General features: G+C 32.6%; 8 protein-coding genes across 10 annotated transcripts in view; 6 read left to right on the forward strand and 2 right to left on the reverse strand.

Moving 5' to 3' along the window:
- Nucleotides 1-3054: 3054 nt before the first annotated feature.
- LOC119636197 lies at nt 3055-3598 on the forward strand. Its single transcript, XM_038031419.1, has 2 exons — nt 3055-3431; nt 3495-3598. Exons 1-2 carry the CDS (start codon nt 3158-3160, stop codon nt 3572-3574), a joined length of 354 nt encoding a protein of 117 aa, XP_037887347.1. The 5' UTR covers nt 3055-3157; the 3' UTR covers nt 3575-3598.
- LOC119636192 (UBX domain-containing protein 6) lies at nt 3588-5320 on the forward strand. Its single transcript, XM_038031412.1, has 5 exons — nt 3588-4128; nt 4199-4293; nt 4414-4837; nt 4892-5040; nt 5106-5320. The coding sequence occupies exons 1-5, from the start codon at nt 3601-3603 to the stop codon at nt 5215-5217; spliced, it is 1308 nt and encodes a 435-aa protein (XP_037887340.1). The 5' UTR covers nt 3588-3600; the 3' UTR covers nt 5218-5320.
- A 3953-nt stretch (nt 5321-9273) lies between these two features.
- LOC119636195 (mRNA turnover protein 4 homolog) lies at nt 9274-10194 on the forward strand. The gene is made up of 2 exons (XM_038031416.1): nt 9274-9386; nt 9446-10194. The coding sequence occupies exons 1-2, from the start codon at nt 9359-9361 to the stop codon at nt 10156-10158; spliced, it is 741 nt and encodes a 246-aa protein (XP_037887344.1). The 5' UTR covers nt 9274-9358; the 3' UTR covers nt 10159-10194.
- Nucleotide 10195: 1 nt separating this feature from the next.
- On the reverse strand, nt 10196-11632 carry LOC119636194 (SAGA-associated factor 29). Its single transcript, XM_038031415.1, has 3 exons — nt 11421-11632; nt 10503-11124; nt 10196-10427 (listed from the first exon to the last, which is right to left on the reverse strand). The coding sequence occupies exons 1-3, from the start codon at nt 11457-11459 to the stop codon at nt 10207-10209; spliced, it is 882 nt and encodes a 293-aa protein (XP_037887343.1). The 5' UTR covers nt 11460-11632; the 3' UTR covers nt 10196-10206.
- Nucleotides 11633-12133: 501 nt separating this feature from the next.
- LOC119636196 (60S ribosomal protein L10a-2) lies at nt 12134-13767 on the forward strand. Its single transcript, XM_038031418.1, has 3 exons — nt 12134-12217; nt 12546-12701; nt 13211-13767. The coding sequence occupies exons 1-3, from the start codon at nt 12213-12215 to the stop codon at nt 13701-13703; spliced, it is 654 nt and encodes a 217-aa protein (XP_037887346.1). The 5' UTR covers nt 12134-12212; the 3' UTR covers nt 13704-13767.
- Nucleotides 13768-14535: 768 nt separating this feature from the next.
- Nucleotides 14536-18143, forward strand: LOC119636191 (CWF19-like protein 1 homolog). Its single transcript, XM_038031411.1, has 8 exons — nt 14536-14640; nt 14703-14872; nt 14929-15257; nt 15320-15420; nt 15476-15695; nt 15752-15863; nt 16863-17352; nt 17414-18143. Exons 1-8 carry the CDS (start codon nt 14621-14623, stop codon nt 17550-17552), a joined length of 1581 nt encoding a protein of 526 aa, XP_037887339.1. The 5' UTR covers nt 14536-14620; the 3' UTR covers nt 17553-18143.
- A 434-nt stretch (nt 18144-18577) lies between these two features.
- Nucleotides 18578-23466, reverse strand: LOC119636193 (farnesyl pyrophosphate synthase). 2 transcript variants are annotated; one of them, XM_038031413.1, is made up of 7 exons: nt 23129-23466; nt 22112-22206; nt 20223-20293; nt 20021-20155; nt 19582-19943; nt 19299-19525; nt 18578-19243 (listed from the first exon to the last, which is right to left on the reverse strand). In XM_038031413.1, the coding sequence occupies exons 1-7, from the start codon at nt 23338-23340 to the stop codon at nt 19062-19064; spliced, it is 1284 nt and encodes a 427-aa protein (XP_037887341.1). In that variant the 5' UTR covers nt 23341-23466; the 3' UTR covers nt 18578-19061. The 2 variants fall into 2 exon arrangements, with proteins under 2 accessions (XP_037887341.1, XP_037887342.1); XM_038031414.1 differs by lacking the exon at nt 23129-23466 and adding an exon at nt 22331-22428.
- A 459-nt stretch (nt 23467-23925) lies between these two features.
- The window catches only part of LOC119636641 (14-3-3 protein zeta), a 46271-nt gene continuing 45054 nt past the window's right edge, over nt 23926-25142 (forward strand). The window contains exon 1 of one of the 2 annotated variants that reach the window (XM_038032133.1): nt 23926-24000. The gene's annotated coding sequence lies outside the window, so the exon portion shown is untranslated. The remainder of the gene's footprint in view (nt 24001-25142) is intronic. The other variant, XM_038032131.1, reaches the window with a different exon arrangement.

A 25142-nucleotide genomic window follows, 5' to 3' on the forward strand; every position in this document is an offset into this window, starting at 1 on the left:
AAAGGTGTAGTATTTGTGGTAAAAATTCTCTTGTTAGTGAAAATGAAAATATCGCCTAAAAATTGGCAAAAAAAAAATTGAAAGTTACCTAAACTTTTCAAAGGAAACGCCTTAAACGTTCACACATACCTTTATTTTGAAAATAGAAAAAATCATCAACGCCGACTCCTTATTATAGAACATGAAAGTTTAGTTCTTTTACTTTTTTGTCTTTTTAGGATAACGCATAGGTTGGGCATAAAGGATTCGGTGACGACTGAATATTATTGTCTTACTTGTGTCTATAATACTTCTTGTAATTGTTTTTAAAAACAACGTTCATTACAGTGTTACGAAATATTTCGAACTTTTTTTCGCTATCGTCTTTCGGCTTTCAAAATGTGTGCAAGCGTTTATTATTTCTTTTTTTTTTTGTTTGTAAAAAATTTAGGTCAAGTGCTTTTTAAAACTTTTGTTGGTAAGGTATTGCAACAGATGCTTCGACATTGCAGTTTTTTTTTCATAAATAATCAAAAGATAGAATCCCTCTTAAGTGATTATATAACAAAGTAGGGGAACTTTTCAAGTTTGGAAAAAAAAAAAAATTATTTAATTTATTACATTAAAGATGAAGATATAGCGAGTACAATATTCAGAAATGCGCCCCAGAAGCTCCACAAAGTTTTATAAGGTAGTCTTCCGATTCCGCTCTCTTACCAACTACTAATAAAATTCTACTCACGCATCGGGACATTAAATAAATTATTATTAATTTCCGAAATTAAGCGATAACTAGAAAATAAAAGTATGAATTTGTCATCTGAATGCGCTATCCTTATGCTTTATATCTTAGGCTAAACTGTCCCGGAAACTGTACAGTAGATAATTTTCAGGGTATTTAAAGTGGGCGAATTGTATGCCAAAGAAACATTACTTTTCTTACTCAATTCAAAAGCGCCCAATCAACAGGTGCATGACGTACAGCAGATTCGGAGCCAAACACATGCTACGATGACGCATTTGCAATTAGCAGTCGATTTTTCCGTCTTAATACAAACACTATACGATCGCCCATAGAAAATTGCTCTTATTTCATTATTCGGCAGAATCGACAATTGAAAGGAACGACAGACAGACATTTTTCATTAATGGTATTATTAAAAACTATTATACGATATACACGAATAACGGCATGCCGGTCATCATGCGGTAATGTATAGAAAAGCTCGCTCTATGGATGGCCTATGGTTCGCACTAGGCGAACAATTAAATTGATCATAAACCTAAATATCTTTGGCGATCCAACCCAAAACATTATTCTGGTTTAGTCCAAGCAAATGAAACGATGACCGAGGAACGCTACAAACTAACGCAATTAAAACTAAAAACGGGCGAAAAGGTTTGATGAAATTCGGCCCCATATAGTAAAATTCACTTACAAAACGTTAGTAGTTTACTGCTTCCAATTAATACTGTTTGTGATCACTGATTTATTCCTTCTCTAAACAGGGGTTCATTTTTAACACAATAACCATAAAACGAATTTCTTTCGTAAATGGGCTCAAAAAACCAGTAGGTATTCTGCACCTAATTCATATTCTGTTCTGTTATTCCATACATCGAAAAAGGAAAGCAATCTTTAATGTGATTCATTCTTTTGCATTGGTGTACTTACAAGAGTTCGTTTTTTGAATATGACTGCTTACGACGGAGTCGTCACGAGATTTACACGTGGTAACGTAAAACACAATGGAAACATTACTTTCTAGGAAGCGTCCTTCTGACAGGTAAACCATGATCATTACATTTCTTATAAAATTAAAGTTATATTTATTATGAACAGGCTTTAATCTGTACAGATAGTCGTCAACGGTTATGAAAGCTGCTGACTGATCAAGAGCTTTAAACGTTGTCTAATAACTTAGGGAATTAAAATAAAAGGTTAGCCCATTAAGAACATTTATTGATAGAAATTTCCGCAACACAATGAAATGAAAGAAATCATTATTTGTTAGACTAAATAAATACATTTTTTTTTTTTTTTTTTTTTAGAAAGAATCCGCCTGTGTAGCCGAAGGCGAAGAATCTCGACTAGAAAGTCAATGGTCGTGGGTTCGAATCTCAAGTGCGGTAGAGTTTTTAATAAAAGCCGATAGCCTTAGATGCTAGTGCTTTTAAGAGTTTAGTTTTAGAATTTACTTCTCTGGCGAAATTAATAATAATAATAATAATAATAAATTTTTAGACTTCAAGAATTGAGTACTAGCAAGACTGGCTAAAAGAATCTGCTTTAAAAAGTCATATTAGATATTGCGCCTAGTACATTTAATAAAGCAACATAACTTAAATTAAATTAAAGTACATACAGTTACCTTTTGAAAAACAAGTACTATTTACCCTTGACTTTAAAAATCTTTAAAGTAGCAGTAAAACAATAGAAATACCGTTACCTAGGTATTTTCCGCGATTATTTATTTATAGTACAGTATAAGGTTTGCAAGCCCTTCAAGGACCAATTTAAGTGTATGGTAGTGAAGAATAGTGTAAACAATAAGAATGAAAAAGTATCAGTCAAATTCATAAATTAAAATTAAAGTACAGATTATTACACCAGTTTTATAAACAAAATTACTTAGCAGATAAAATTATATGTGCAACCAAAATATAATTTAGTAAAAGCTTAATTTCAAAGTGAAAAAGTTAATCTTGTGCGTATATTGTTCTCATTCTTCTTCTTCTGCGAATCAGCAAATCAACAACAAAGGATAATCACGCAAAAACGACCGTTGACAAAAGCGAAAATTAACTTCCAATTACATCATTACGCGATAGCTGGTTTGCTGAGTTGAGGAAAAATTATGTATATTATCTTTATAAATTTTTCAACATACGTTCATATTTCATAAAAACGTATGGAAGTGTCGAAGAAGATTTAAAGCGTTTTCGGAAGATTGTTTTATATCCGCAGGCATCGACTTTCTTGTAATTAAACAACTTTGCAATGAAAGAATTATGAACTTTGGCAGCTCTACTCTGTGATTCAGCAAACATATGTAAATGTGCGAAAATGAATTTCTTGCAAAATTCAGTATTTTTTTTTACTGAAAAATAATAAAGGCCTTAAACGGAATAGACAAAATTCTAAAGAAAATTCGTAAAACATCACAAATTGGTGCAAATGAATGTCGCTTCTTACCGACAGTCGGTAAACGAAACGCTACATGCTTTCGTTTTACAAATAGAACAATTTTTGGAAGTTTTCTGGAAGACGATAAAACAAATACATCAAGAATTATCGCAATCCACCAGCTGGGAGAGTCCCATTGAGTTTACAGATTTACAAAGAACTTTATTTAAAGTTTTATTTATATTATTATTATTCACTGGAGCCTTAATTGCGTATTCGTGGCAAGTTTATGGTAAAGTGATAACTGAAAAATTTGTAAGACCAAGTAAGTTAAAAATTAGAAGAATTTGCGAACTTAACAGTTATATTTGCTATCTGAACTTCGTAGGTACCTTAAAAGAGATTGAAGAGTTGAAACTGTCGGTAGCCAAGTTGAAATTACCTAAAGAACATTCACCTAGAATCTAAATTTCAAAGTTTTTTTTGTCTATATTATGTCAAAAATTAAGAAATTTTTTACTCGGAAAAAGGAAGAAGCTGCATTTAAATTAAAAATAGGTGGAACTTTAGGTCAAGGTCATGCCCTTAACGCTCCTTCGGAGCCTTCGGGTTCTCAACGTAAATCTAATCATAAGGCATACGAGCCGCCCAAACGTAAAGAACTAAGCAATGAAGCGCGAGCAGCCGCGGCCGCTGCTTTAGCACGTATTGAAACCAAGGATACAAGGGAGTTTAATACATCGCTAGCAGCCATTAAGGCTCAAGCTAAAAGAGAATTGGAAGCAGAAAGAAAAGTAAGGGAAGATAGAAAGGCCGACGAAAACACGTCAGAAACTGAAACGCGCCCGGACGTAACTTTAGCTTGTCAAGGCGTGTTCTTTCGTTGTCCCATGATAAGTGACGAAGTATTACCTAAAAAGGATTGGAAAGTGAAAATTAAAGAATTTCTCTATCAACAATTGGAAAGCGAAAGAGCGTTAACATCTTGTCTGATTATTCAAAATTGCAATACTAAGGAAAAGGTGATTTATATATTTTACGGTCGCTGCCAAGCAGTTAAGAATAAGAAACACAACGCTTTTGTCATTGCAGGCTGAAGAATGCGTTAAAACACTAATAAAATATTTGGAAAATATAATTAATCATCCGGAAGAAGAAAAATATCTTAAAATACGTATGTCTAATCGGTAAGCCTCGTATAGAAAAAAAGTAAAAATATGTTATTAATCTTGTTTAGTGACACACAGTGGAGTTTTAAAGGTCTATTAGTAAATTTATTCCCAAAACAACTAATTATTGTTCTTTAGGATTTTTAGCGAAAAGGTTCGTTATGTAGAAGGAGCTTTAGACTTTTTAATAGCAGCCGGTTTTCATGAAATTGAAATTGATAATGAAAGCTTTCTTATTTGGTCAAAGGATAATATTGAAGAGGGTCAAGATTTGCCGACATTGTTAGACGCTTTAAAGAATGCTGGGCCTATAACTTTAGAGTTGGAACGTAACATTAAAGTGCTATTGCCTTCACAAGCCAAACGCGTTAAATTGCCGGATGACTTTTACCGCATGTCGCCCGAGGAGATTAAGAGAGAACAACAAATGCGAACTGAAGCTTTAGAGAACGCCCAAGTCCTAAAAACGAAGGCTATGCGAGAACGAGAGGAACAACGTGTTCTCCGTATGTATCGTTATGCTTTAGTACGTGTAAAATTCCCAAACGGCATTTATATCCAAGTAAGTCGCATAAGTTGAAAATGAATTGTAATAAAATTGTGCATCTTCCGTTAGGGTACTTTCAATGTTTATGAAAAAATTAGTGATATCTTCGAAATGGTTCAGTCTTGTCTCAGCGACGAGACGCTAGAATTTAATTTGATTTCCTCAAGTGATGGTAGACTTTCTGATGACGATATGGAGAAATCCTTGTACGATTTAAGGTGAGTTTGTTTAGCAGCTTGTTTTTTTAAGCGCAATTACATATTATTTTGGTTTTCAATTTTAGACTCATTCCAAATGTTGTTTTGCTGTTTTCAATACCTGATCAAGTTAACACCAACTATATTGACACTAATTTTCTTAAGGAGGAATTGTTGCTATTGGTGCAGTCATTGTAAATTTTAAAGTTTGAACGACCACTGAAACAGGATTCTATATATTGAAAAATTTATTTATATATGTATTTTTGTTTTGCTTTCATTTGCATTCTTTTGCATTTGGTTTTATTTCACCCTTATTTCTTTCGAATAAAATCTAAAGCGTAAATTGTTACCAGACTTCTATTGTATATTTATGAATTTATTCTTTAAACAATAATCCGTTCGTGTAATGAATAATTCGAAAATAATCTTTAAGTAACTGCGTTTTTAGTTAGAACACATGTTTTTATAAACTGGAGATGGGCATTTTCTCGAATTATATTATTACGGGTGACGTTGAATTTAGTGTATGGACAAATCCATCAAGCCGTTCAACGCTACCAGGTTCCGCCCACAGAAGTGACACAATGGAGCCAAAGTTCACTAATATAAAATTCAAATAAAATAAGTTATGAATTTATTTATAAATTAAAAGTCCGTTTATTTCGTTAAAAGTTTGTTTGAAGATGAATGGATTTAATTAGAAAGGTGCCAATGCAAAGTATCAAATCCTCGAAATAGTCGACAAAATGGAGAGCATGTTGTACTGCCACAGTTGTCGCACGAATTGTGGAATTGTGGAAATGCCTTCCGGAACAGGAAAAACTGCTACTTTGCTCTCGTTATGGCTGCGACTTCATCAAAAGTATGAAATCTATCACGTTTATATATTCTATTAAAAAGAAAAGCTTGTAAAATGGAGTCCGGTATTTGTTATATAAAATCTGAGTACGTGAAGTTAAGAAAAACGTTTGGATTACCCCCCCTAGTCTTCATTGTTTGTTGTTTGAAAATTTTGTTAGATATTTAATAGCGGACGCGGATAAGCAACCCAAATTAGTAGGAACGTAGGAATCTAATAAAAGAGGATTGGTATGTGAAACTGCTAGCGACTTAATTAAAGGCGGAGAACAAACAGGAAAACAAAATAAACGATGTAAAAGCGATAAGAAAGAAAGAAAACGAGGCCAAAATAAGGTATGATTCGCTTTCATTTATTGAGAACACAATTTTTTATTTCGTGTTTATTTTATTTTTAGAATCATGTTATGTTTACAAAGAAGACATAACATTACATCTGTGCAATTCTCTCTTGATGGGGTCTACGGAGAAACGATGCTCTTTGGAAAATTGTCGTTATATCCACGATTTGCAGCAATATATGGCTAACAAGCAGCCAGATTTGGGCGTCTCTATAATATATAATATAATCTTGTTTATATAAATGTATAAAAAATATGCATTCATCTCCCCTTGTACGTCTCCTCAATAGTTTTATACAATTTTTATAGGTGTGCCATTCGATTGTACCCTATTTTGAAAAATTTAATGTTAATTCTTTCCATATATTCATACAAGTACTTGAAATATAATATGTAATCTTGTTTATATAAATGTATAAAAAATATGCATTCATCTCCCCTTGTACGTCTCCTTAATAGTTTTATACAATTTTTATAGGCGTGCCCTATTTTGAAAAATTTAATGTTAATTCTTTCCATATATTCATATTATCGAACGCATTAGCAAAGTTTGGCAACCCTAAATTGTATGAGCAAGAGGAATAATAACCAACTGTGCATAAAAGTGCAGTCAGTTGTCAAAAATGAAAAAAACCATTTTTTTTAAATTTTGGAATAATCTTTAATTAAATAAAGTCACATATTTATTTCAATATGGGTTTGTTTTTTATTATTCCCTCGATTTCTGCGGCATTTGGAGTTTTTGGGCCGTTTGGGTGGCGTGTTTGAATTATTTCCTCTGCGGCACCTTAGCCTCTCAATTTTGTAGCGTAAATCATACTTCTTTAGCTCTATCGTTTTTTCCCCGTTTTTTCCCTCTTCGCCTGTTTCTTTTTCGTTTTGGCGGCGTATGATTTGCGGCGCCAGGTGGGCATCCCGCCGCAAAGTCGTTCTTAGGTCTGAAAAGAAAATATATAAGTATTTTTAAAAAAAAAAGAAAAAATGTACCTACTTCTTTCTGCCTTGGCTGACATTTTTTTTTTAAATGAAATTTCTGCGCTCGTGCCCAGCGCTGCAAAAAAAAATGAATTCCATGATTCAATTATCGCGGAATTGCTGAAATGTTTGTGGGGTATTATTAGGAATCGATTTGGTGCTTTTGTATTGGAATGTTCGATGTTCCCCTTTCGTCCATTTCTAAATTACGCCGTAGCCGGTGCAAATGAAAAACGATTTCTAATTTTCGAATATTATTTAAATGTTATCATTGGTTTAAAAAAATTAAATTTATGCAAAAACAAAATTGAAATTCTTAAATACGACTCTGTGCGTGAGAAAAGTTAGATAATACAAATCCTTAAATACGACTTTGTGCGTGTGAAAAATTTAGATAATTTAAACTCCATTTGAGGTTAGGAAAGAATACATTTCCTATGTGAATGTGCAAAATCCAACAAGAGAAAATTTTCCAAACCAACTAAAAATTTTCCAAACCAAATAAAAAGTGTTCAAGTCAACTAAAAATTTTCCAAACCAACTAAAAAACGCTTAAATAAGTAGTCAGTGGATGCGGCTGAGGAGGAGTATGAGAGGGAGCACATGAGTGAAGGTAGAGGGACTGCGGAGAGGACAAACCGACTAAGGCAGGACCAACGAACGTCGAACAGGACGAGTCACAGACCGACTTACGAATGACGTTTAATTAAAGTAAAAATATATATTAGGTTATTTTATATTGCATTTTTTTTTCTTTTTATCGTCATGCGATACGGCGTGCAGAGAAGAAAAAGAGCAACTGTTCTACTGCAACGAGCTAGGTCGCGTGATATAAAATGGCGCCCAACGAAAACTTGTAACCCGGATAAGTAATTTAATTCCAGCTTTCCTAAGTATTTAATTTCAATAGCTTTGGTCGTGACACAAAACGGCGACCAACGGAACATGAACCTTTTAAATTTAGTTTATTTTTGATGGAAGTTGGTCGGCCATTGCAAAATAATAAAATGGTGCCCGACGAAAACGAAAATCCCATGATTGCGTTTAAAAAAAAAAAAAAATTAATATAATATATGCATTGGCATAATATATATTATATTAGGATAGTTCTTGCGAGACCTACGTTGGTCGCATGACATAAAATGGCGCCCAACAAAAACATGAACCACAAGGGAACCTTTGTTAATAGTTTAAAGCAAAAATTCCCTTGCAATGTATTTTCATGTTTTTTTTGTTTCGATTAATAAGTTGGTCGCCCGTGACATGACGCCCAACGAAGATTTAACTCGGTGTAAAATTAATACAATTTTAATTATTGCTGATACAAGTTGGTCACGCATTATTACATAAAATGGCGCCCAACGTGAGGTTTTAACCCGAGAAAGGAACAGCTATTTAATTTTTTTTTTATTTTTGATATACATGAGGTGGTCGTACATGCATGGCGCACAGCGAAAAGTAAACCCAAGAAACAGGAAAACTTAATATGAAAAATATTAAGTTAATTTCAATAAACGTTGGTCGCTTATACACCTAGTTGCAAAATAAAGGGAACCCAACGTAAAATTAATATAATTTCAGTCTATTAGCAACCTACCAAGCCTAGTAGGACATGACTTTAATGTTTCTTTCTATTTTATTCCCCACGGAAAAATGGATTCAAATATTTTAACAATTAGAGTTCGCGTACCACTGTGTCATACAAATAAGGCTAATTTTGAGAGGGTTTGTCATAATGATTATCAGACAAACAAAGTTTTATAAAGCTAGTAATTCCGAACTTACCAATTTCCTTCGTATAGTTACTATCTGTACATAAATGTTTATAAGATGTATTGAGAAAATCCAACTATTATAAGCAACTTTCATAAGATGTAACAAGAAGGAAATCAAACAATTGAAGAAATGGAAAGATATGTGCATTGATTATGCATGGCGCTAACTAGATTTCATTTTCGAATTTCGACTTTTTTACTGCAAGAAGCGGTCTTTCGAAATAGTCAAACTGATCATTTTTAAATGTTTTAAATTCAAAAATACGGCAACACTGTTTTTTGACATTAATACATTACAGTTGTTTCGCTTTTATTTCAGAGTGCACGTGTTGAAATAATTTCAATTTATTATTTAAAAGATCATTTGTACATGTATATTTATTAAAAATGCCTAAATCCAAAAGAGACAAGAAAAGTATAATTTTTCTTCTGCGTCACAATATTAAGTTTCTAATATTTGGTTGTCTCTTTCAGTATCGTTAACAAAAACGGATCGCAAAGGCCTAGCTTGGAAACAGTTAATAATTGAGGATATACGTAAATGTGCCGAAACATACCCTAATATTTTCGTATTTCAAGTGCAGAATATGCGCAACAATTTGTTAAAAGATTTACGAAAAGAGTGGCGGGAGAATTCTCGTTTTATCTTCGGAAAAAATCGAATTATGCAAATTGGTTTGGGCCGTACCAAAGATGAAGAGATGCAGACCGACTTGCACAAATTATCAAAAAGACTAACTGGTCAAGTAGGATTATTATTTACGGAAAAATCGAAACAAGAAGTTTTGGAATGGGCGGAGAATTATTGGGCTCTCGAGTATGCTCGTAGTGGCTTTTTAGCTACGGAGACAATTGTGTTGCCAGAAGGACCTTTAAAAGATTTTTCACACTCCATAGAACCGCATTTACGTTCATTGGGTATGCCTACAAAATTGCAAAAAGGTGTGATCCACTTGTACAAGGATTATACGGTGTGTGAAGAAGGTAAAGTTTTAAACCCTGAACAGGCGAGGATTTTGAAATTAATTGATAAACCGATGTCAAAGTTTCGTTTAACAATAAAATGTTCTTGGTCTAAAAGCGAAGGATTTGAGCTACACAAACCAGACGATTTGCAAAATAATGATAGCGGCAATGGGGACGAAGCAGAAGATATGGAGCAGGATGATAATGATGAAAGTGATTAGCTAAGTATTAATTAGTTCTATATTTAATAAAAATTTGAAAAAAGAAACCTAAGCTGAGGAAACACTGCTACTACCGCCACCGCTGCTACCGCTTTTCTTGGTAGGCTTATAAGCAATAACATAACGCTGCGCTACGGGCAACGGCTCAGCGTAACCATTAGTATATGAAGAATCTTCAAATAATACCTCGTAGTCTTCCGTAGCAGACTGAGGTAGTTTATGTATAATTGCCTTGTAAAAACAGGTTGTTTGAGGATACAGGGCCATAACTATTGAAATCAAAAAACAGGCAGTTCTGTAGATAAGTTGTCATTTTCGAATAAAAAACGGCTTTATCTACTTACCTATTGTGTCTTTGGCGAATAAAGCATGACCGTCTGTTTCCGGATTTGCTCTCATCAAAGGTAGCGGGATGACTTTACGTTTGCTTAACACATGCCGATCCTTCTGCTCCTCGTCGATATCGATAACGTCGTATTTGTTTTGCCTTTGCAAAAATTGCACTACTTCAGCTAAAATCCAATTCTCCTCATCCTCCACACCTTTTACCAAGGCAGCGACGTTATCACCCACTCTGGCTATATAATTACTCTCGGCAGGAATAGCTCCACATAGAGGTGGTACTTTTTCACCCGGTTTGCTGACAAACAAAGGCAACGTCTGCGCCGATATTTGGACCATTTTCATCAGAGCTCCACGTCGTATAGCTTCTTTATTTCCAGCATTACGGGCCTGTATGCGTCTTTCGTTACGAATATTGCGTATTTCTTGAATTTTTTCCAAAGCATTACGTATTGTAGCTTCCTCTACAACCGCGTCTTGTAAGCAAGATTTATATAAAGACTTCAATTTGCTTGGCGGTAAATTCGATTGTTGAGCTCTTGTTAAACTGTTTATGTTACCCTCTGAACGACGTCGTTCGTCATCGATTTGGTGTATTAGACGTTGCACATCCTTGAGGCGATCCTTTTGAAAAAAGAAATTTTAATATTTCTGAAAAGATTCAGCCAAGCTGTGTTACAGTTTCAATTGGCTCTTTTATTTATGATGATCAGTAGTTATAAAGTAAATAAATCTCGGTCTACATAGAAATCTGAACTGGTGTCATCTAAAGTTCAAATTGCCCACAATAACAAGAATTATCCACATTTACAAATTTTTTTTTTCCTTGGGTAGTTGAATGCAGATGGCGTATTTACAAGTAAACGGACTGATTAGCCATGATATGACTTTCGAAGCTTTACACTTTCTTAAAGTATTACCTGTATTTGTTGGGCAGCGTTTTCGGCAGTAAGAGGCATAGATCCGTTTGTTTTGTTTTGTAAACAATCTGAAAAAATTTCTTTTTGCTTGCGCTTTTAAACTGCCAGATGTATATTTTTCTTTTTGTAGCAAACTGTTTAAAAAAATTTTTTTGTATGACACAAATTAAAAGCAGATTATTTGCTTATTCTTTTTATTTTAAAAGCTCTATACAGAATTATCTGAATTTGACAGATTGTATGTGGCACAATGAGGCGTTATTCCCATTTTCGGGATGAGGGCTTCTACTTTGTCGACTTTTTAGGAAATTTAATGGGAATTGAAAAATTGTATCCTTTTTTATAACATAATATTAATAAAACAGAAAGAAAAAAACATAAGAAGATATGATGATTGTTTGCTCTAAATTTTGAGGTTGTCTATCCAATTTATGCGGGTCCTACACTAATCTATTTTTTTTATATAATTTTTTGCTTACGTTTACGTTAATTTTTTTATATTTGATGATAAAAGCATATGGTTTGTTTACATTTTCTGTAAAATTATTTGGTAGCAGGGCTGCACATTTTACTTACCATTTGGAGTTGTTTAACCTGGAAGCAAATATAGCGTCTCATTGTGTCAACTCCCTATTTATTTGGGTTCAGAAAATAAACGCGCAGACTGGCAACGTTTTTATTATATTAAACAAAACAAACTGGCAGCACCCTATTTTCCTGCCGTCGATTAGCAATTTCTTTTCACAGCATTTATTTCCTTCTTTTCATCTTTGATCTTCGTTACGTGCAGACATGGCGTAAGTGTGGAAATCATATACAAAATTATATTCGAAATCACTTAAATAAAATCAAATACTTGCTTTTATTTACTATTGAAATTGACTGGAAGACAAAAAACTATATGTATTTTTGTGATTGCGGCAATTAAAAACCAACTTTTTAGAATTTCGATGTTCATTAAAGTTTGGAAATAATTGCAATATTGAAAAATGAAAATTTATTTCAATTACTAACGATAAATGAAAGTAATTACTTATAACAATTTTTGTACATTACTTAAAATTCACCTCATATTTTTGTATAAAAAACGAGAAATTAATTTTTTCTATTTTTTTTCATTTACAGTTCTAAAGTTTCACGTGATACGTTGTATGAGAGTGTCAATGCTATCTTGGGTTTTTCGCAAACAAAAAAGCGTCATTTTCTGGAAACCGTGGAATTGCAAATTGGTTTAAAGAACTATGATCCTCAAAAGGATAAGCGTTTCTCCGGAACTGTCAAGTATGTTAAGCGCAACCTGTATAAATGATGGTTTGGTTTGCAAATCAATATGAACTTGCCCGAGTGATCATTTGTTACAGGAAGTCGGGTGTTTTTCATTTCTAACATCACTCGACGGACCTGCACTCAGGGTCTTAAAAGCCAAATGAGTAGGCTCTCTTTTAGAGATGCTTTATAAAAAGCACTCTGAAGTGTAGCCGCCCAAAACTGGCCAATTTGCATTTTTTTTTTTTTTTTTATTAAGAAAAAAGAGAATCTAAAGGAAAATGATTAGCTACGATTTAACATCTTCGCAATGAGGTGTTGTGTAAGTTTACAAAGAAAAAAAATTTTTTTTTGGAAGTGCAATAAAAGTGATGATTATAACTTTGTTGCATGTATTACCTGAAAACCATTAGAGCCTTTTGGTTTTTATGTGGCAAAAATCAGCTGAAATTTATATAAAACTACCAAATATATCCATTCTTGCGAACGTGTTTCTTAAACAAAGCATTTCTTCAATTTTACAGATTGAAGCACATACCCAGGCCCAAAATGAAGGTTTGCATTCTTGGTGATCAGCAGCATTGCGATGAAGCCGCGGCTAACAACATTGAATGCATGGATGCCGAGGCTTTGAAAAAACTAAATAAGAATAAAAAGTTAGTCAAGAAACTGGCTAAATCGTATGACGCTTTTTTGGCTTCAGAGTCGCTGATTAAGCAGATTCCTAGGCTCCTGGGTCCTGGTTTAAACAAGGCTGGCAAATTCCCTGGTTTACTTTCTCATCAAGAATCGATGACTTCCAAAATTGAAGAAGTTAAGTCAACAATAAAATTCCAAATGAAGAAAGTTTTATGCTTATCTGTAGCCGTTGGTCATGTGGATATGAAACCCGATGAATTGGTTCAGAATATTCATTTGTCTATTAACTTTTTGGTATCGCTTCTAAAAAAGAATTGGCAAAATGTGCGCTCTTTGCATATCAAAACAACAATGGGTCCGCCTCAGCGTCTCTACTAAATTTTTAAGTTGTAAATGGAAAATAAAGTTAAATTATGCCTGAATTGCTCTGTTTGAAGCGAAATATGCCTGTTTTAATAAGAAAACTTTTGAAGGAATGCGTTGAATGTATAGATTGAACATGATTCGGTTCTCAATTTACTCACATTGTACAGCACAGTATTAAAAAAACTAACAAAAGGTTTATTGAATTATTAGACAATATGTTCTTTGTATAAATTCAAGTTCCACAATAATCAGTTTTAAACATGTTGGTGAAGTGTGACAACGTCTTTTAATAAATACATAGCCATGAGATTTTTACCTACAAGTTTCGTTACCTTCAATTTGTTTTGCTATCTTTGGCTGTGAAAATGGGTGAAGACTTTGGTGAAACCATAGGGGGCGTGTTTCTGAAGCGGAAAATTTAAATCCCCCCCCGCCTTCATGCTGACGCATTTAGCAGAGCAATTTTACCATCAACGCCAAAAATATCCGGATTTTTTTGTAAAAAATGTAACGAAGGTTTTCATTCATTTTTACGCTGATTTAACTTTTAACGTGGATGACAAAGTAAGAGACTAACTATCGGTAAACGTCGGCTAATTAACGCAGTTTTATTTATTTATATTTTCCGAGTTTTCATTCAATGATAAAAATTTTGGGAATATATTTTCCCGAAAGAGTAACATTTTTTCAAGAATATACATCTATCGATTATCGTTTAAGTCTTTTGGCATTCCTGCCAAATGAAATTTACGATTTAACCGCCATGTGCATACGATACTTCTTCTTCTGTTATTCAGCAAATTAACAACCGAAAATTCGCTGGGATATGTAAAAAAGGCCTAATGTGCATGCGATACGATATTGCGGGTTTGTTGATTTTCGTCAGCTGATTTGGCTTTTGTTATTTACTGAAGTGCGTTCATTCTTAAATGGATAACAAAATAAAAATGTAAATATTTTTTATATAAGTCGTTAGTAAATAAACATTTGTGTCATTTTTTTATGTAATAGTCTAGTGGTTGGCGACGTTTGCGGTCGCTTTAAACAGCTATTTCAACGTCTGGAAAGTATTAACAAGAAATCTGGTCCTTTCGAGATTCTTTTATGCGTGGGTAATTTCTTCAGCGATAGCGATAAGCAAAATGAAGAATTAATCGCGTATAAGAACGCTTGTAAAACTAGTAAGTATGTCGAAGGATTATACATATAAATTTGAAAATAAATAGCTTTTGTTTAGTTTCTGTGCCTACGTACATATTGGGCCCTACGTCAGAGATTTTAAATAAGAATTACCAAGTTAACGAGTGTGGAGAAATTTGCACTAATTTATCATATTTGGGTAAACGAGGCCTATACAGCTTAAGTTCAGGAGTCAAAATTGCATACGTAAGCGGCAGAGAAAAACCTCCAGAAGACCAGCAATGTGAGGCAGCGTATTATTTCACAAAAGACGACATAATAGCCGTGCGTAATTTATGTTTCGTTAATAAATCATCAGCCAGTGATTATAGAGGTATAGATATACTTTTAACGTCTCAAGGTCCTTATGGTTTAGATGAACAAGAGGTAAAAACTCCACTTGATGTTATATTATGATGTTATAAATAATTGTCGTAATTTTTTTATAGTTAAACTCCTCTAAATTAGTATCATTCTTATGTAAAGAAATTAAGCCCAGATATCACTTTCATGGGCTCAGCAAGAAGTACAAAGAACCGGCTCCATTTAGGTAACTGTATAAGATGGTACATTTTTTTAGTAAAACTTTAAAATTATCGTCGCAGATTACCTGCTGATCAAACCACTCAATTAGAACTTTGCACGCGCGTTATTTCGTTGGCAGCAGTTGGGAATGAAAACAAAGAAAAATACATTTACGCTCTAAGTTTAACGCCAGTCCACAGAATACGTGTCTTGGATTTAATACAGAAAACTACCAATGAATTGAAATGTCCATTTGCAGATATAAACTATAAAGATGTGAATATTACGAAAGAGGAGAAGGTAAATATTGTTGCGCATTTTTTTTAAAATTAATATAATAATTCATTCTTTTATAGTCGGACAAACAGCAATATTTTTATGATATGGAAACAAGCAATAACCAGGGAAATCACAGAAAGTTGGGAAAAAATCCTTTAAAAAAACCTCGAATTATGAAAGTGGATCAAGGTTAATGATAAACTTTAATTAAGAGAAGTAAAAACATTATAGTCACACAACGCCGACTGTTAAACACTTAAACCACATCGTCTGTTTCAACTATTCATCCGTTTTCATATAAACAATTTCCATTGGAACCTTTATATAGGATGGGGTCCATAAATTTGGTCTACGTGATTTTTCTCCACTTAGTTATACCCTACACGATCGAGCCAGAATCGTTTTAAGCACGCCTGTCCGTTACATCCCCTGAGGTCCGTTGATGTACGTTTGTGTGGAACCTACAATTCGTTATTCAAATTTGGTACAGTGACTAGTTTTGGCGCAAGTACATCCCTGATTGCAAATGGATTGAACTGGATAATGTGCACGCGCACTTCCCATATAACGGAACATTTTCAAACAATCGTCAAATTTTCGAGAAAGGGGAAAGCGGAACAACTCCATTTTCATACCCTACAATTCTGAGGGTATTACAGCATCCTTAATAGAATATACGTTGAAAAATTTTTGTAGAGAAATCTGCTGAAGTTATGAGTAATGAGCAAATAACCAATTTTTTAGACCTTTTAAAAAGCAAAGGTTGTCCCACTTTACCGAGTACCGTACATATGCCCTTCAACCGATTTCTCCCATTTTCAATATTAACTCAGAATTTCCAATGCTTCTGCCAAATTTTAAAGTCTATAGCCTAATTTTTGCGGCCAAGAGAATGTTTATAACAGACGTAACACAGGCGCACAGACGCACAGACAGATGGCTATGCGGACATGCTTAAATCGATTCAGAATTTTATGCTGATCAGGAATATGTATACTTTGTAGGTTCTCGGAAATGTCCTTCCCTCATACTTCGCTGATGGGTATAAAAGTGGGCGTGATGTATCAATATTATTATATATATATATATATTAATATATATTAATGCTACAATATCAATAATTTTCAAAAAAATCCATTTTATTGCTGACTTATCTTTTTAACTTTTGGAATATTTTGATTTTGATAGAAATCTGTTGGTTTTGCTTGTCTTGTCCGGACGTCGAAAAGCATTTAATTATTACCATTGGCGAGCATTTCTACTTAGCATTAGCTAAAGGACCTGTTAACGATTATCACATTCTCATTTTATCCATTACACATATACCGGCTGCCTCACAAATTACGAATGACGAGGAATGGGAGGAATTATTAAATTTTAAAGATGCGTTGAGGAAATTCTTCAAAGATCAACAGCAAGTCGTTTGCTTTACAGAACGTAATTATAAATCATCGCACTTACAAATCAATTGTTTTGGCATTGATGCCGGATACAGCTGGAAGATATCTCATGCATTCGAGGATAAAGCTGAAGAGTTTGAACTGAAATTCGAAAATCTAAAAGATTTAAATTCCCCACAAATGTTACCTAGTCAAGGGCCATATTTTGTGGCGGAATTATCTGATGATACTATATTGATAACGAGGCAAATGAAACACTTTCCTTTACATTTCGCCAGGTAATTTAGGAAATTCCTTTAAAATTTTCAAATTGCAATAATATTTTTACACACATTTTAGAGATGTTTTCTGTTCGCCAAATTTATTAAATTGTGAAGAAAAGACGGATTGGCGCGATTGTAAATTGGAAAAAGCTAGAGAAGTTGAACTCGTACAAAATTTCCGAGAAAAGTTTTCTAAATACGATTTTACTAATTAAGTGGCAATGAAGTTTTAACAAATATAAATCTTTTATGGAGCAACTTTTAAGAGAATGCGCATAAATTATAGATAAGAGCGGAATCGTATTGAGCATGTTCGAGAATTTCTTTGAAAGAACCTTATTGCAACTTAATGATCTTAGCCTAAAATTCCTTTTTTATCTTCAAACTTGGAAGTTACTTAGTTCCACGCACAGCAGGAATTCAGATGGTTTTCAAGCAAATTCTAAAGACATTTCAAATCGCTTCAATAACTTTAGCTTGTTTTATATCTAATATAGCGGGGAATATACATTTTGTCATAGCATTTTATAAATAACATTTTGTAAAAACAAATTATAATTTTATACACAAAGATTTCAAATTTACAATCTTTCGACTCTTACTAACGATCTATTGCAGTCTTGTCTTTTAATTAATATGCCCCATTTTCAGCGAAAACTTCAAGCGTCAACTTGCGGGTAAGTACTTTTAATGTTCGTGAATTTGGCTATCTAAAAAATGTTTAGCACACACTCATTAAAACTTTTGATATTTGAAATTTTGAACAATTTTCAATAACGTTTCAACTCTGAGCTAGATTCTTATGTTTTTTGCAAAGAACCGTTGTACGTTATTTTTTTGTCAAATCAAATAAAACGTTGCCGCATTTTACATTTGCGAGCAAAAACAGAGATGCCTTCTCAAAACAATCCCGTTTTCGCAAGTAAAAAAACAAGAAGAAGAATAAAAATATTCTTTGAAATCATGTCTTGAATGCAGTTGATGCTGACATTTCCACAACCTATATTTTACTAATTAATCATTATTTATTATATATAAAACTATAAATTTTAAAAATAAATTTAATATACTATTTTTTTATTTAATAATAATGATAAATAAATAATTAATTAATACAAAAACTTAATTCGAATAAGGAAATTTTAATCATACTATGTGTAAGTTCAAGGGGATTTCATATTTTTTTGTATTTGCATAAAAATAAAAATTTTAAAACCACTTTTTAACAAAATCATTTACATATACATAGTCGAATAGCAAACAACTATTCAGTGGCATTATACTTTTCTTGCAATATCCGAAAATTTTTACCCAAAGCAAATTAAATTGGTTTATTGTAAAATTTAGGAATACAAAATTAATTTTACGTGGGTATTAAGATCATTTTTACCCCCTATTATTTCAAATCAACTCAAAATAGAGTCTTAATTAATGGTTCTTGAAAACTTTAAAAATTTGAAACACCATTTGTTTCAAAAATTATTTCAGATCGCCACTTAACATTTCTGATTGCGTTGATTTTTTATGTGACCCATCAAGGCATTCATAGTCGACTATAAAATTAAAATTTCTTTGAAATTTTTCTTATTTTTTATTATATAAAAAAAAAAATTCTACACATAATGGAGACGTAAACCATAAAATTACTAAATTTTATAAAACATTACCCTACCGAACAAGTAAATTTACAATGGTTTAAAAAATATTTGCGATTTGAGATAATTTTATGCTGATCTTTGGTAAATCTTATTCAACACTTCTAAAAATGTGTCTTGCGGTACACCGCGTGAAGTTTGCTGAATATGAGTTTTAATCATATTATAGGATTCTTGTTCGTAGTCAGCATAAGTGTTGGGCAAACCCAATGTTTTATACAGTTCCTTAACATGGGCTACCTTGTCTGGTTCTAAAATTTGACGCATTATTAAGAAAGCATTTAAATGCATTAAATAAAGACTTACCAGTTTTTCCATAACATTCTAGCATAGCGGCTTTTTGTTCATCGTTAGCTCTTTGCATACACACGACAGCTAACCAGGAACATTTATTGTCTTGTATGTCAGTACCCAATTTACCGGTGATTTCTGGTTTACCGAAACAATCCAAGAAATCGTCTTGCACTTGAAAGAAATGACCAATTTCCATAGCAATCATTTTGGTTTGACGCAAAGCTTCAGCATCTTTCAGTCTATCATTTAAAACATTCAATAAATCGTCATCAAATCCTAACTGCACTGCACTTACCCGGCTAAATGCATCGCCGCAGCTATAGGCAAGTAAAATGTATAATGCGATGTTTTATTAGCTGCTATTGTCTTGTACGTGTCCATCGTAAATGTAGAGACACTTTTATTACTATTCAGCATATCCAAGGATTGTCCACACGTCGTTATAAATGTCATTTCATGGAACAGATGCATTAAATCCAAATAACACTCTAAGTGGGAAAAATATTTTTTTAATAGTACATAAATACCATTCTCCAGCATTATGCTATCGTTAAAAGCAATTAAGCCAACGTTGTCAAGTCTATGCCAGCAGGTTTGACCACGTCTTGTAGTACTATTATCCATTATATCGTCGCTTAAAACCAAAAAACATTGCAGCTTTATAAAAATAATATTAAAAGATATATAAATCAAATAGATTTCGGCATAAATTTTTGAATTAATAGACATCCTACCAATTCTAGACACCAGCCCAAAATTTGAGCTAATTTCAAATTTTCTGTCGTTATATCTTTGACTAGATTTTTATAAGTTAACACAGTTAAAAGTCCTCGGAATTTTTTACCATGCAATACATTGTACTCTAAAACCTTAAAAGAAATTAAAAAAGTAAATAACAACTGAGCGACTTAATAAGAGCAGAAGAAAACAACAAACTTTTTTTAGCCAGGTAGAAGCATCTTTTGAATTATATTTATCGGCATGATCAGTTAAGTCACGAATGATATCTGAAATATATAATTTATATATGTATATAGAAATAATTAATACTTTTTCTGTAATTAGGGGAAGAAAGTTTTCTTAAATTTTTACAAAAAAAAAAAGTGGAAGCATTATTAACAAAAAAAATGTATTTCCTAAAAATTTTGCTTATGTAAAATATTTATCAGTCAGACAATCAGTTTAACAAAAAGATTAAACGAAAGATAATCGAAAAATATTTATGTATATTCTAAAATACTAGGAGATAATCCAATGTCTTAGAATACTTTCTCAACATATGCCCATTGGCGGTAAAGATATCGATCAATTCAATTGAACTCAACGGTGGTGAAATAAAAATGGGTCGACATGATATTATGTTGTTGCCAAAAACATTGTAATTTGTTGTAGAATATGAGGAAAACCGTTGTTCCAAATATTCTACAACAAAAATCCTTTTTCAAGTGAAAAGTGATCGAAACTTTTGCATATGTCTAATATACCAAAAGTAATGTAATATTATATATTAGCTTAGAAGGATTAATTTTTTTACATTATTCAAGATATCAATTTCTTTTCTTGGCTGAATCTTCTAGAGAAATAATGAAAAAAAATTAATTAGTTGAAAGAAATTTTTTTCTTGTAACTTTTGGCTCTTCTCCCTGGACACGACAAATGCTATCTGGAAAGTTACAGCTCAATATCGTATCGTGTCATTTCTATTATCTCCAAAACACTACAGTTGCCTTTAGAAAATATTTTTGCTTTAAACAAAACAACGTTAGTATAATCCTGAGTTCGGCTAACCATAATTTTTTTTTTTTTGCTGCTCTATCACTAATTTCGCAGGAAGTTTTGTCAAACTGCAATATAATCCCAGGAAGATGTAGGTGGAAAGCTTAGCGAGTATAGGCACACTGGATAAGCGCAATTTGGTCTCATCGATCATTAACTGCAAACCAGTAATAAAACCGAAACAAGGCTATAGAAAAATTATATTTCAAAACAACTTGATGATTATCGTGAGGACAAAATAGGTTGAAACCAGTCTTTTCCAAAAAGAAATCCAATGTTCTCAATCTTTACTCATACCTTATATATCCATTTTATAAAACCATGCAATTACCCTTTCATGGAGAACGATTGCGAACCACAAATGTTGCAGAAGGAAATTTTCATTTAAAACGCAATTTGGAATGTGCCGTAAAGATCGCTTTGATGACGGAATTATTTTTGGGCATTGAGTGCTTACTAGAAAGGATGTCCTTTTACATAAAGTCGCGTTATTTTTGAAGGCAAACTAAAAAGGGCGTCTAATTTCAAATGCTTTCGAAGATTTTTCTGTGCAGATTCTGATCCAATAGAGAATACATATTCCCCATAATTTATTCTCAAAGTTGCACGAAATTTGCCTAAGAACTTTAAAGCCGGTGTATGAAATCGTGCAAGATGGACAGACACAATAGGTAAAAAGAAAATCTCCTTAACAACTTACGATTTATGGTAGACTTCAATAGGAGTCTATGTGCAAGTATTCGAAATTTTAATACAAAAAAAAAAGACAACGAAATACGAACAATCTTAGTTAACAGAAAACTCTTAGAAAAAGTGGATGACAAGGATACCTCCCGAGAATATAAATTTTTTTAAACTAATAATTGAATACTTTACTTTTTTTTCAAATTATTAGAGTCCATATTAAAATTGTTCTTCCGAGGCGCAACTCTGCGTATATATAAAATATAGAAATATGTTCTACGAGATTAATAAAAGTTAAAAGTAATTTAAAAAACCAGGGAAAAGTTACAGTTAAAAAAAATGAAACTATCACTATATATACATACCAGTAGACAATGTCATAAAATCACGACTTTCATTTGGTGAAACTGAAATACGGGTCGCTAGAGGCAACGAGTCATTTTGCAATGTGGATAACGTTCTGAAAAAACAAATCAAAAACAGTTTTCAATACGTTGCCGGCATCAATCACTTGACATAATTCCTTTTTATATATAAATATTTTTCACAACTGGTAAGTAAATTAATTAAAACTATTTATTTACATGTGTTTTCTTAACATCTGTATGTTGATAATAACAGCAAATATTTCTCAGATAATGAACAAATAAAAAAATTATATTTAATTTAAATCACTCACAAACTTTAAGTCACTGAATAACAAACATAAAGTAATAACTAAGTGACGATGCATACACTGTAACCAATTTATTTATTTACTTGCCTTATACCTTATCATACGTATGCGTGCATGCATATACGTTCATATATAAAGATACATAAATAAATAAACAAATATTTTGGCCCTACAGTTCAACTATATGTAGCATGCTATTGCCTATTTATGCATGTGAATCTATTTTTAGGTAACAAATAATCCGCCTTAAGAAATGAGAACTGGTTTGAATATATATATGTAAAGGAAAACAATAGTGCCAGATAAAAGACTAACAAACAATTAAACTTAGATCTTAGATTTTCGAGAAAGCATAACATTTTTCTAAGTAAGAAAAGTATAAAGTCACAAAGTCAAGTTAACTACGAGTATAACAATACAACACTTTGAAAGCAGAAAGTAGAAAAGTTGTGATCTCTATTACACTTTATTGCAGAAAAGAAAGCATTTCGCACGTCCAATAGTTTTTTTTTGGTTTGTTGTACACTATTGGAAAAAAAACTCCTTATCTCTAATAGCAAAATCTGATACTGTTAATAGAATACTAAAGCTAATCATAATACAAGAATAATGTGTGCGGATCTATACGTACAAAAGCCGGCCAACCATCCCTTCAACTTTAATATTGATATATAGACGAATATTGTTAATATACATTAAATCTTACCGCGATGTTTTCTTTAGCTTTTTTTGATTAACAAGATCACTTGGTAAACCGCCAATTCTTTCTTTCGCTTTAGTATTGACTTGTTCTGAATTTTGTAAAATTTCACTACTTGAAATATAACGGCCGGATAGAATACTAAAAAGGTTATTAGCACTCGGCGAAAAAGTAAGCAATGTACGCGGCAGTCTATGTATTAAAAAAAACATATTCATGTAAGCGATCCGCTAAACCACCGCTGACTCTACACAGTTAAATTTGTTCTAAGTACAAGAAGAATTTTCTTTTCAGAAAAAAACACTGCCAGCAATTCTTTTACAAATCAACAAGAAACAACAATATGAATTGTATAAAGAAAACTTTTAACAACTGAGTTCACATTTAATGGACAATGTAGCCAGACTTGAAATTTTTATAATAATTGTATCGTAAATCGTTCGATATATATTGACTCATTTTCGCTATGCCATTGTGAAGAAAATGAATTAAACATATTTCACATATAAAACAGTGCTTAGCTCTTTTTCCCAAACTCAGGACTGCCTGCTGGCGTTAGTCTATCATCATTTTATAAATGTCCTACATAATAGTATTCAGAGTTGAACACTTTCTCCTGGTGTCTTAATATTGGCAACATTCTGAGGAAAAGTACCACCCTGCTGGAATTAGTGTATCCCCATTTTATAAATATCCTACACAATGGTAATCATAGTCGGGCGCTTTATGTTAGTTTCTTAACATTGGCAACATTCTAAGAAAAAGTAGTAATGAACAAATCGAGTTTCTTGTTGAAAAAGGTGTGATCGGCATACGTCTTTTTGTAGAATATTTTTGTCTGTGTGATTTTTCATTACGTTACTGTTTTAATAAACGAGGTAAGTCGAAAATTTCGCAATCTTCTCATTAGAAAAGTAATAAAATATATAGTCTTCTGAATTTTCGATAATGTAAGAAATCTGTTCGAGCTGAACAAGGGAAAAAAACAATACCGATTTAATTTCTGTAACGTAATGTGTGCAAGCGTGTCTATGCACTTAAATGATTGTAATGCGTTGAAAGGTGGTAATGGGGAAAAAGTGTGTATATATATGTGCATGAATATATAGTACATATATATAAGAATATCTACATATACATATATAGTGAAAATGTGTGCGCGTTTTACGCGGTTGGTGTTGACATCGTGTGTGTGCGGTTTCAACTTAGTGGGCTGAGGAAGATATCAAGAAAGAAAGATTCTTACATATTTCATGCTGGAATTTGCACTAAACGATTTTAATTAATGTCAGGAAAGCTTAATGCTTCCCCGCAAAAAAGGACCTTAAATTTTTTATGTTATTCCATACTTTCAGTCAAGTTTATGCGAAATTGTTTTTAGCATATGACGACGCGATGACGTAATTTTTCTTTGATATATACACGAGCGATTTAGTCTGTTAACTGTGTTGCCATCAGTTACTGATAGTTTTTCTCATTTTCTTTTTATATGTTCTTTTTTCTTTTTTTAATTTCTGAAAAAAGTCAGAGTTGTAACAATTGTTGATATATGGCACGTAGAATGCAACATACATACAAACTTACTTACAAGCACTTTAGCTATGCGCTATAGCCCGGTATTTTTGTCGATATATATATTTCGTTCTGGTAGAATAAAAGTTCTACTGTATGCAATAATTGTGTGTAATAATAGTGGAGTTTCTCACGACGTTCTTAAGATTCCGTTTAATGTACTGATTAAGCAAAAGACACCGTTATGTAAATAAAGCCATAGAAAAATTTTTCTTACTAACGCTTGCTCAAATTGTAAAGTAAATGAAGTGTGTACGCAAGACAAGACTATAATGAGTGGATACAATATACTGCTTACTAAGAGTTTTTAGCGGGCATGATTCACTAGTAATTCATTGAAGTACTGTTTCTTGAATTCGTTTTCAAATCATAAAGGATTTAAAAAACATTGAGCCTTAAAAGTAATGAAACTGGTGTTAATAACATTGATAAGGTACATAATAAGTCT

The sequence above is a fragment of the Glossina fuscipes genome, unplaced genomic scaffold (assembly GCF_014805625.2).
Source record: "Glossina fuscipes isolate IAEA_lab_2018 unplaced genomic scaffold, Yale_Gfus_2 28, whole genome shotgun sequence".
Taxonomy (NCBI): Eukaryota; Metazoa; Arthropoda; class Insecta; order Diptera; family Glossinidae; genus Glossina; species Glossina fuscipes.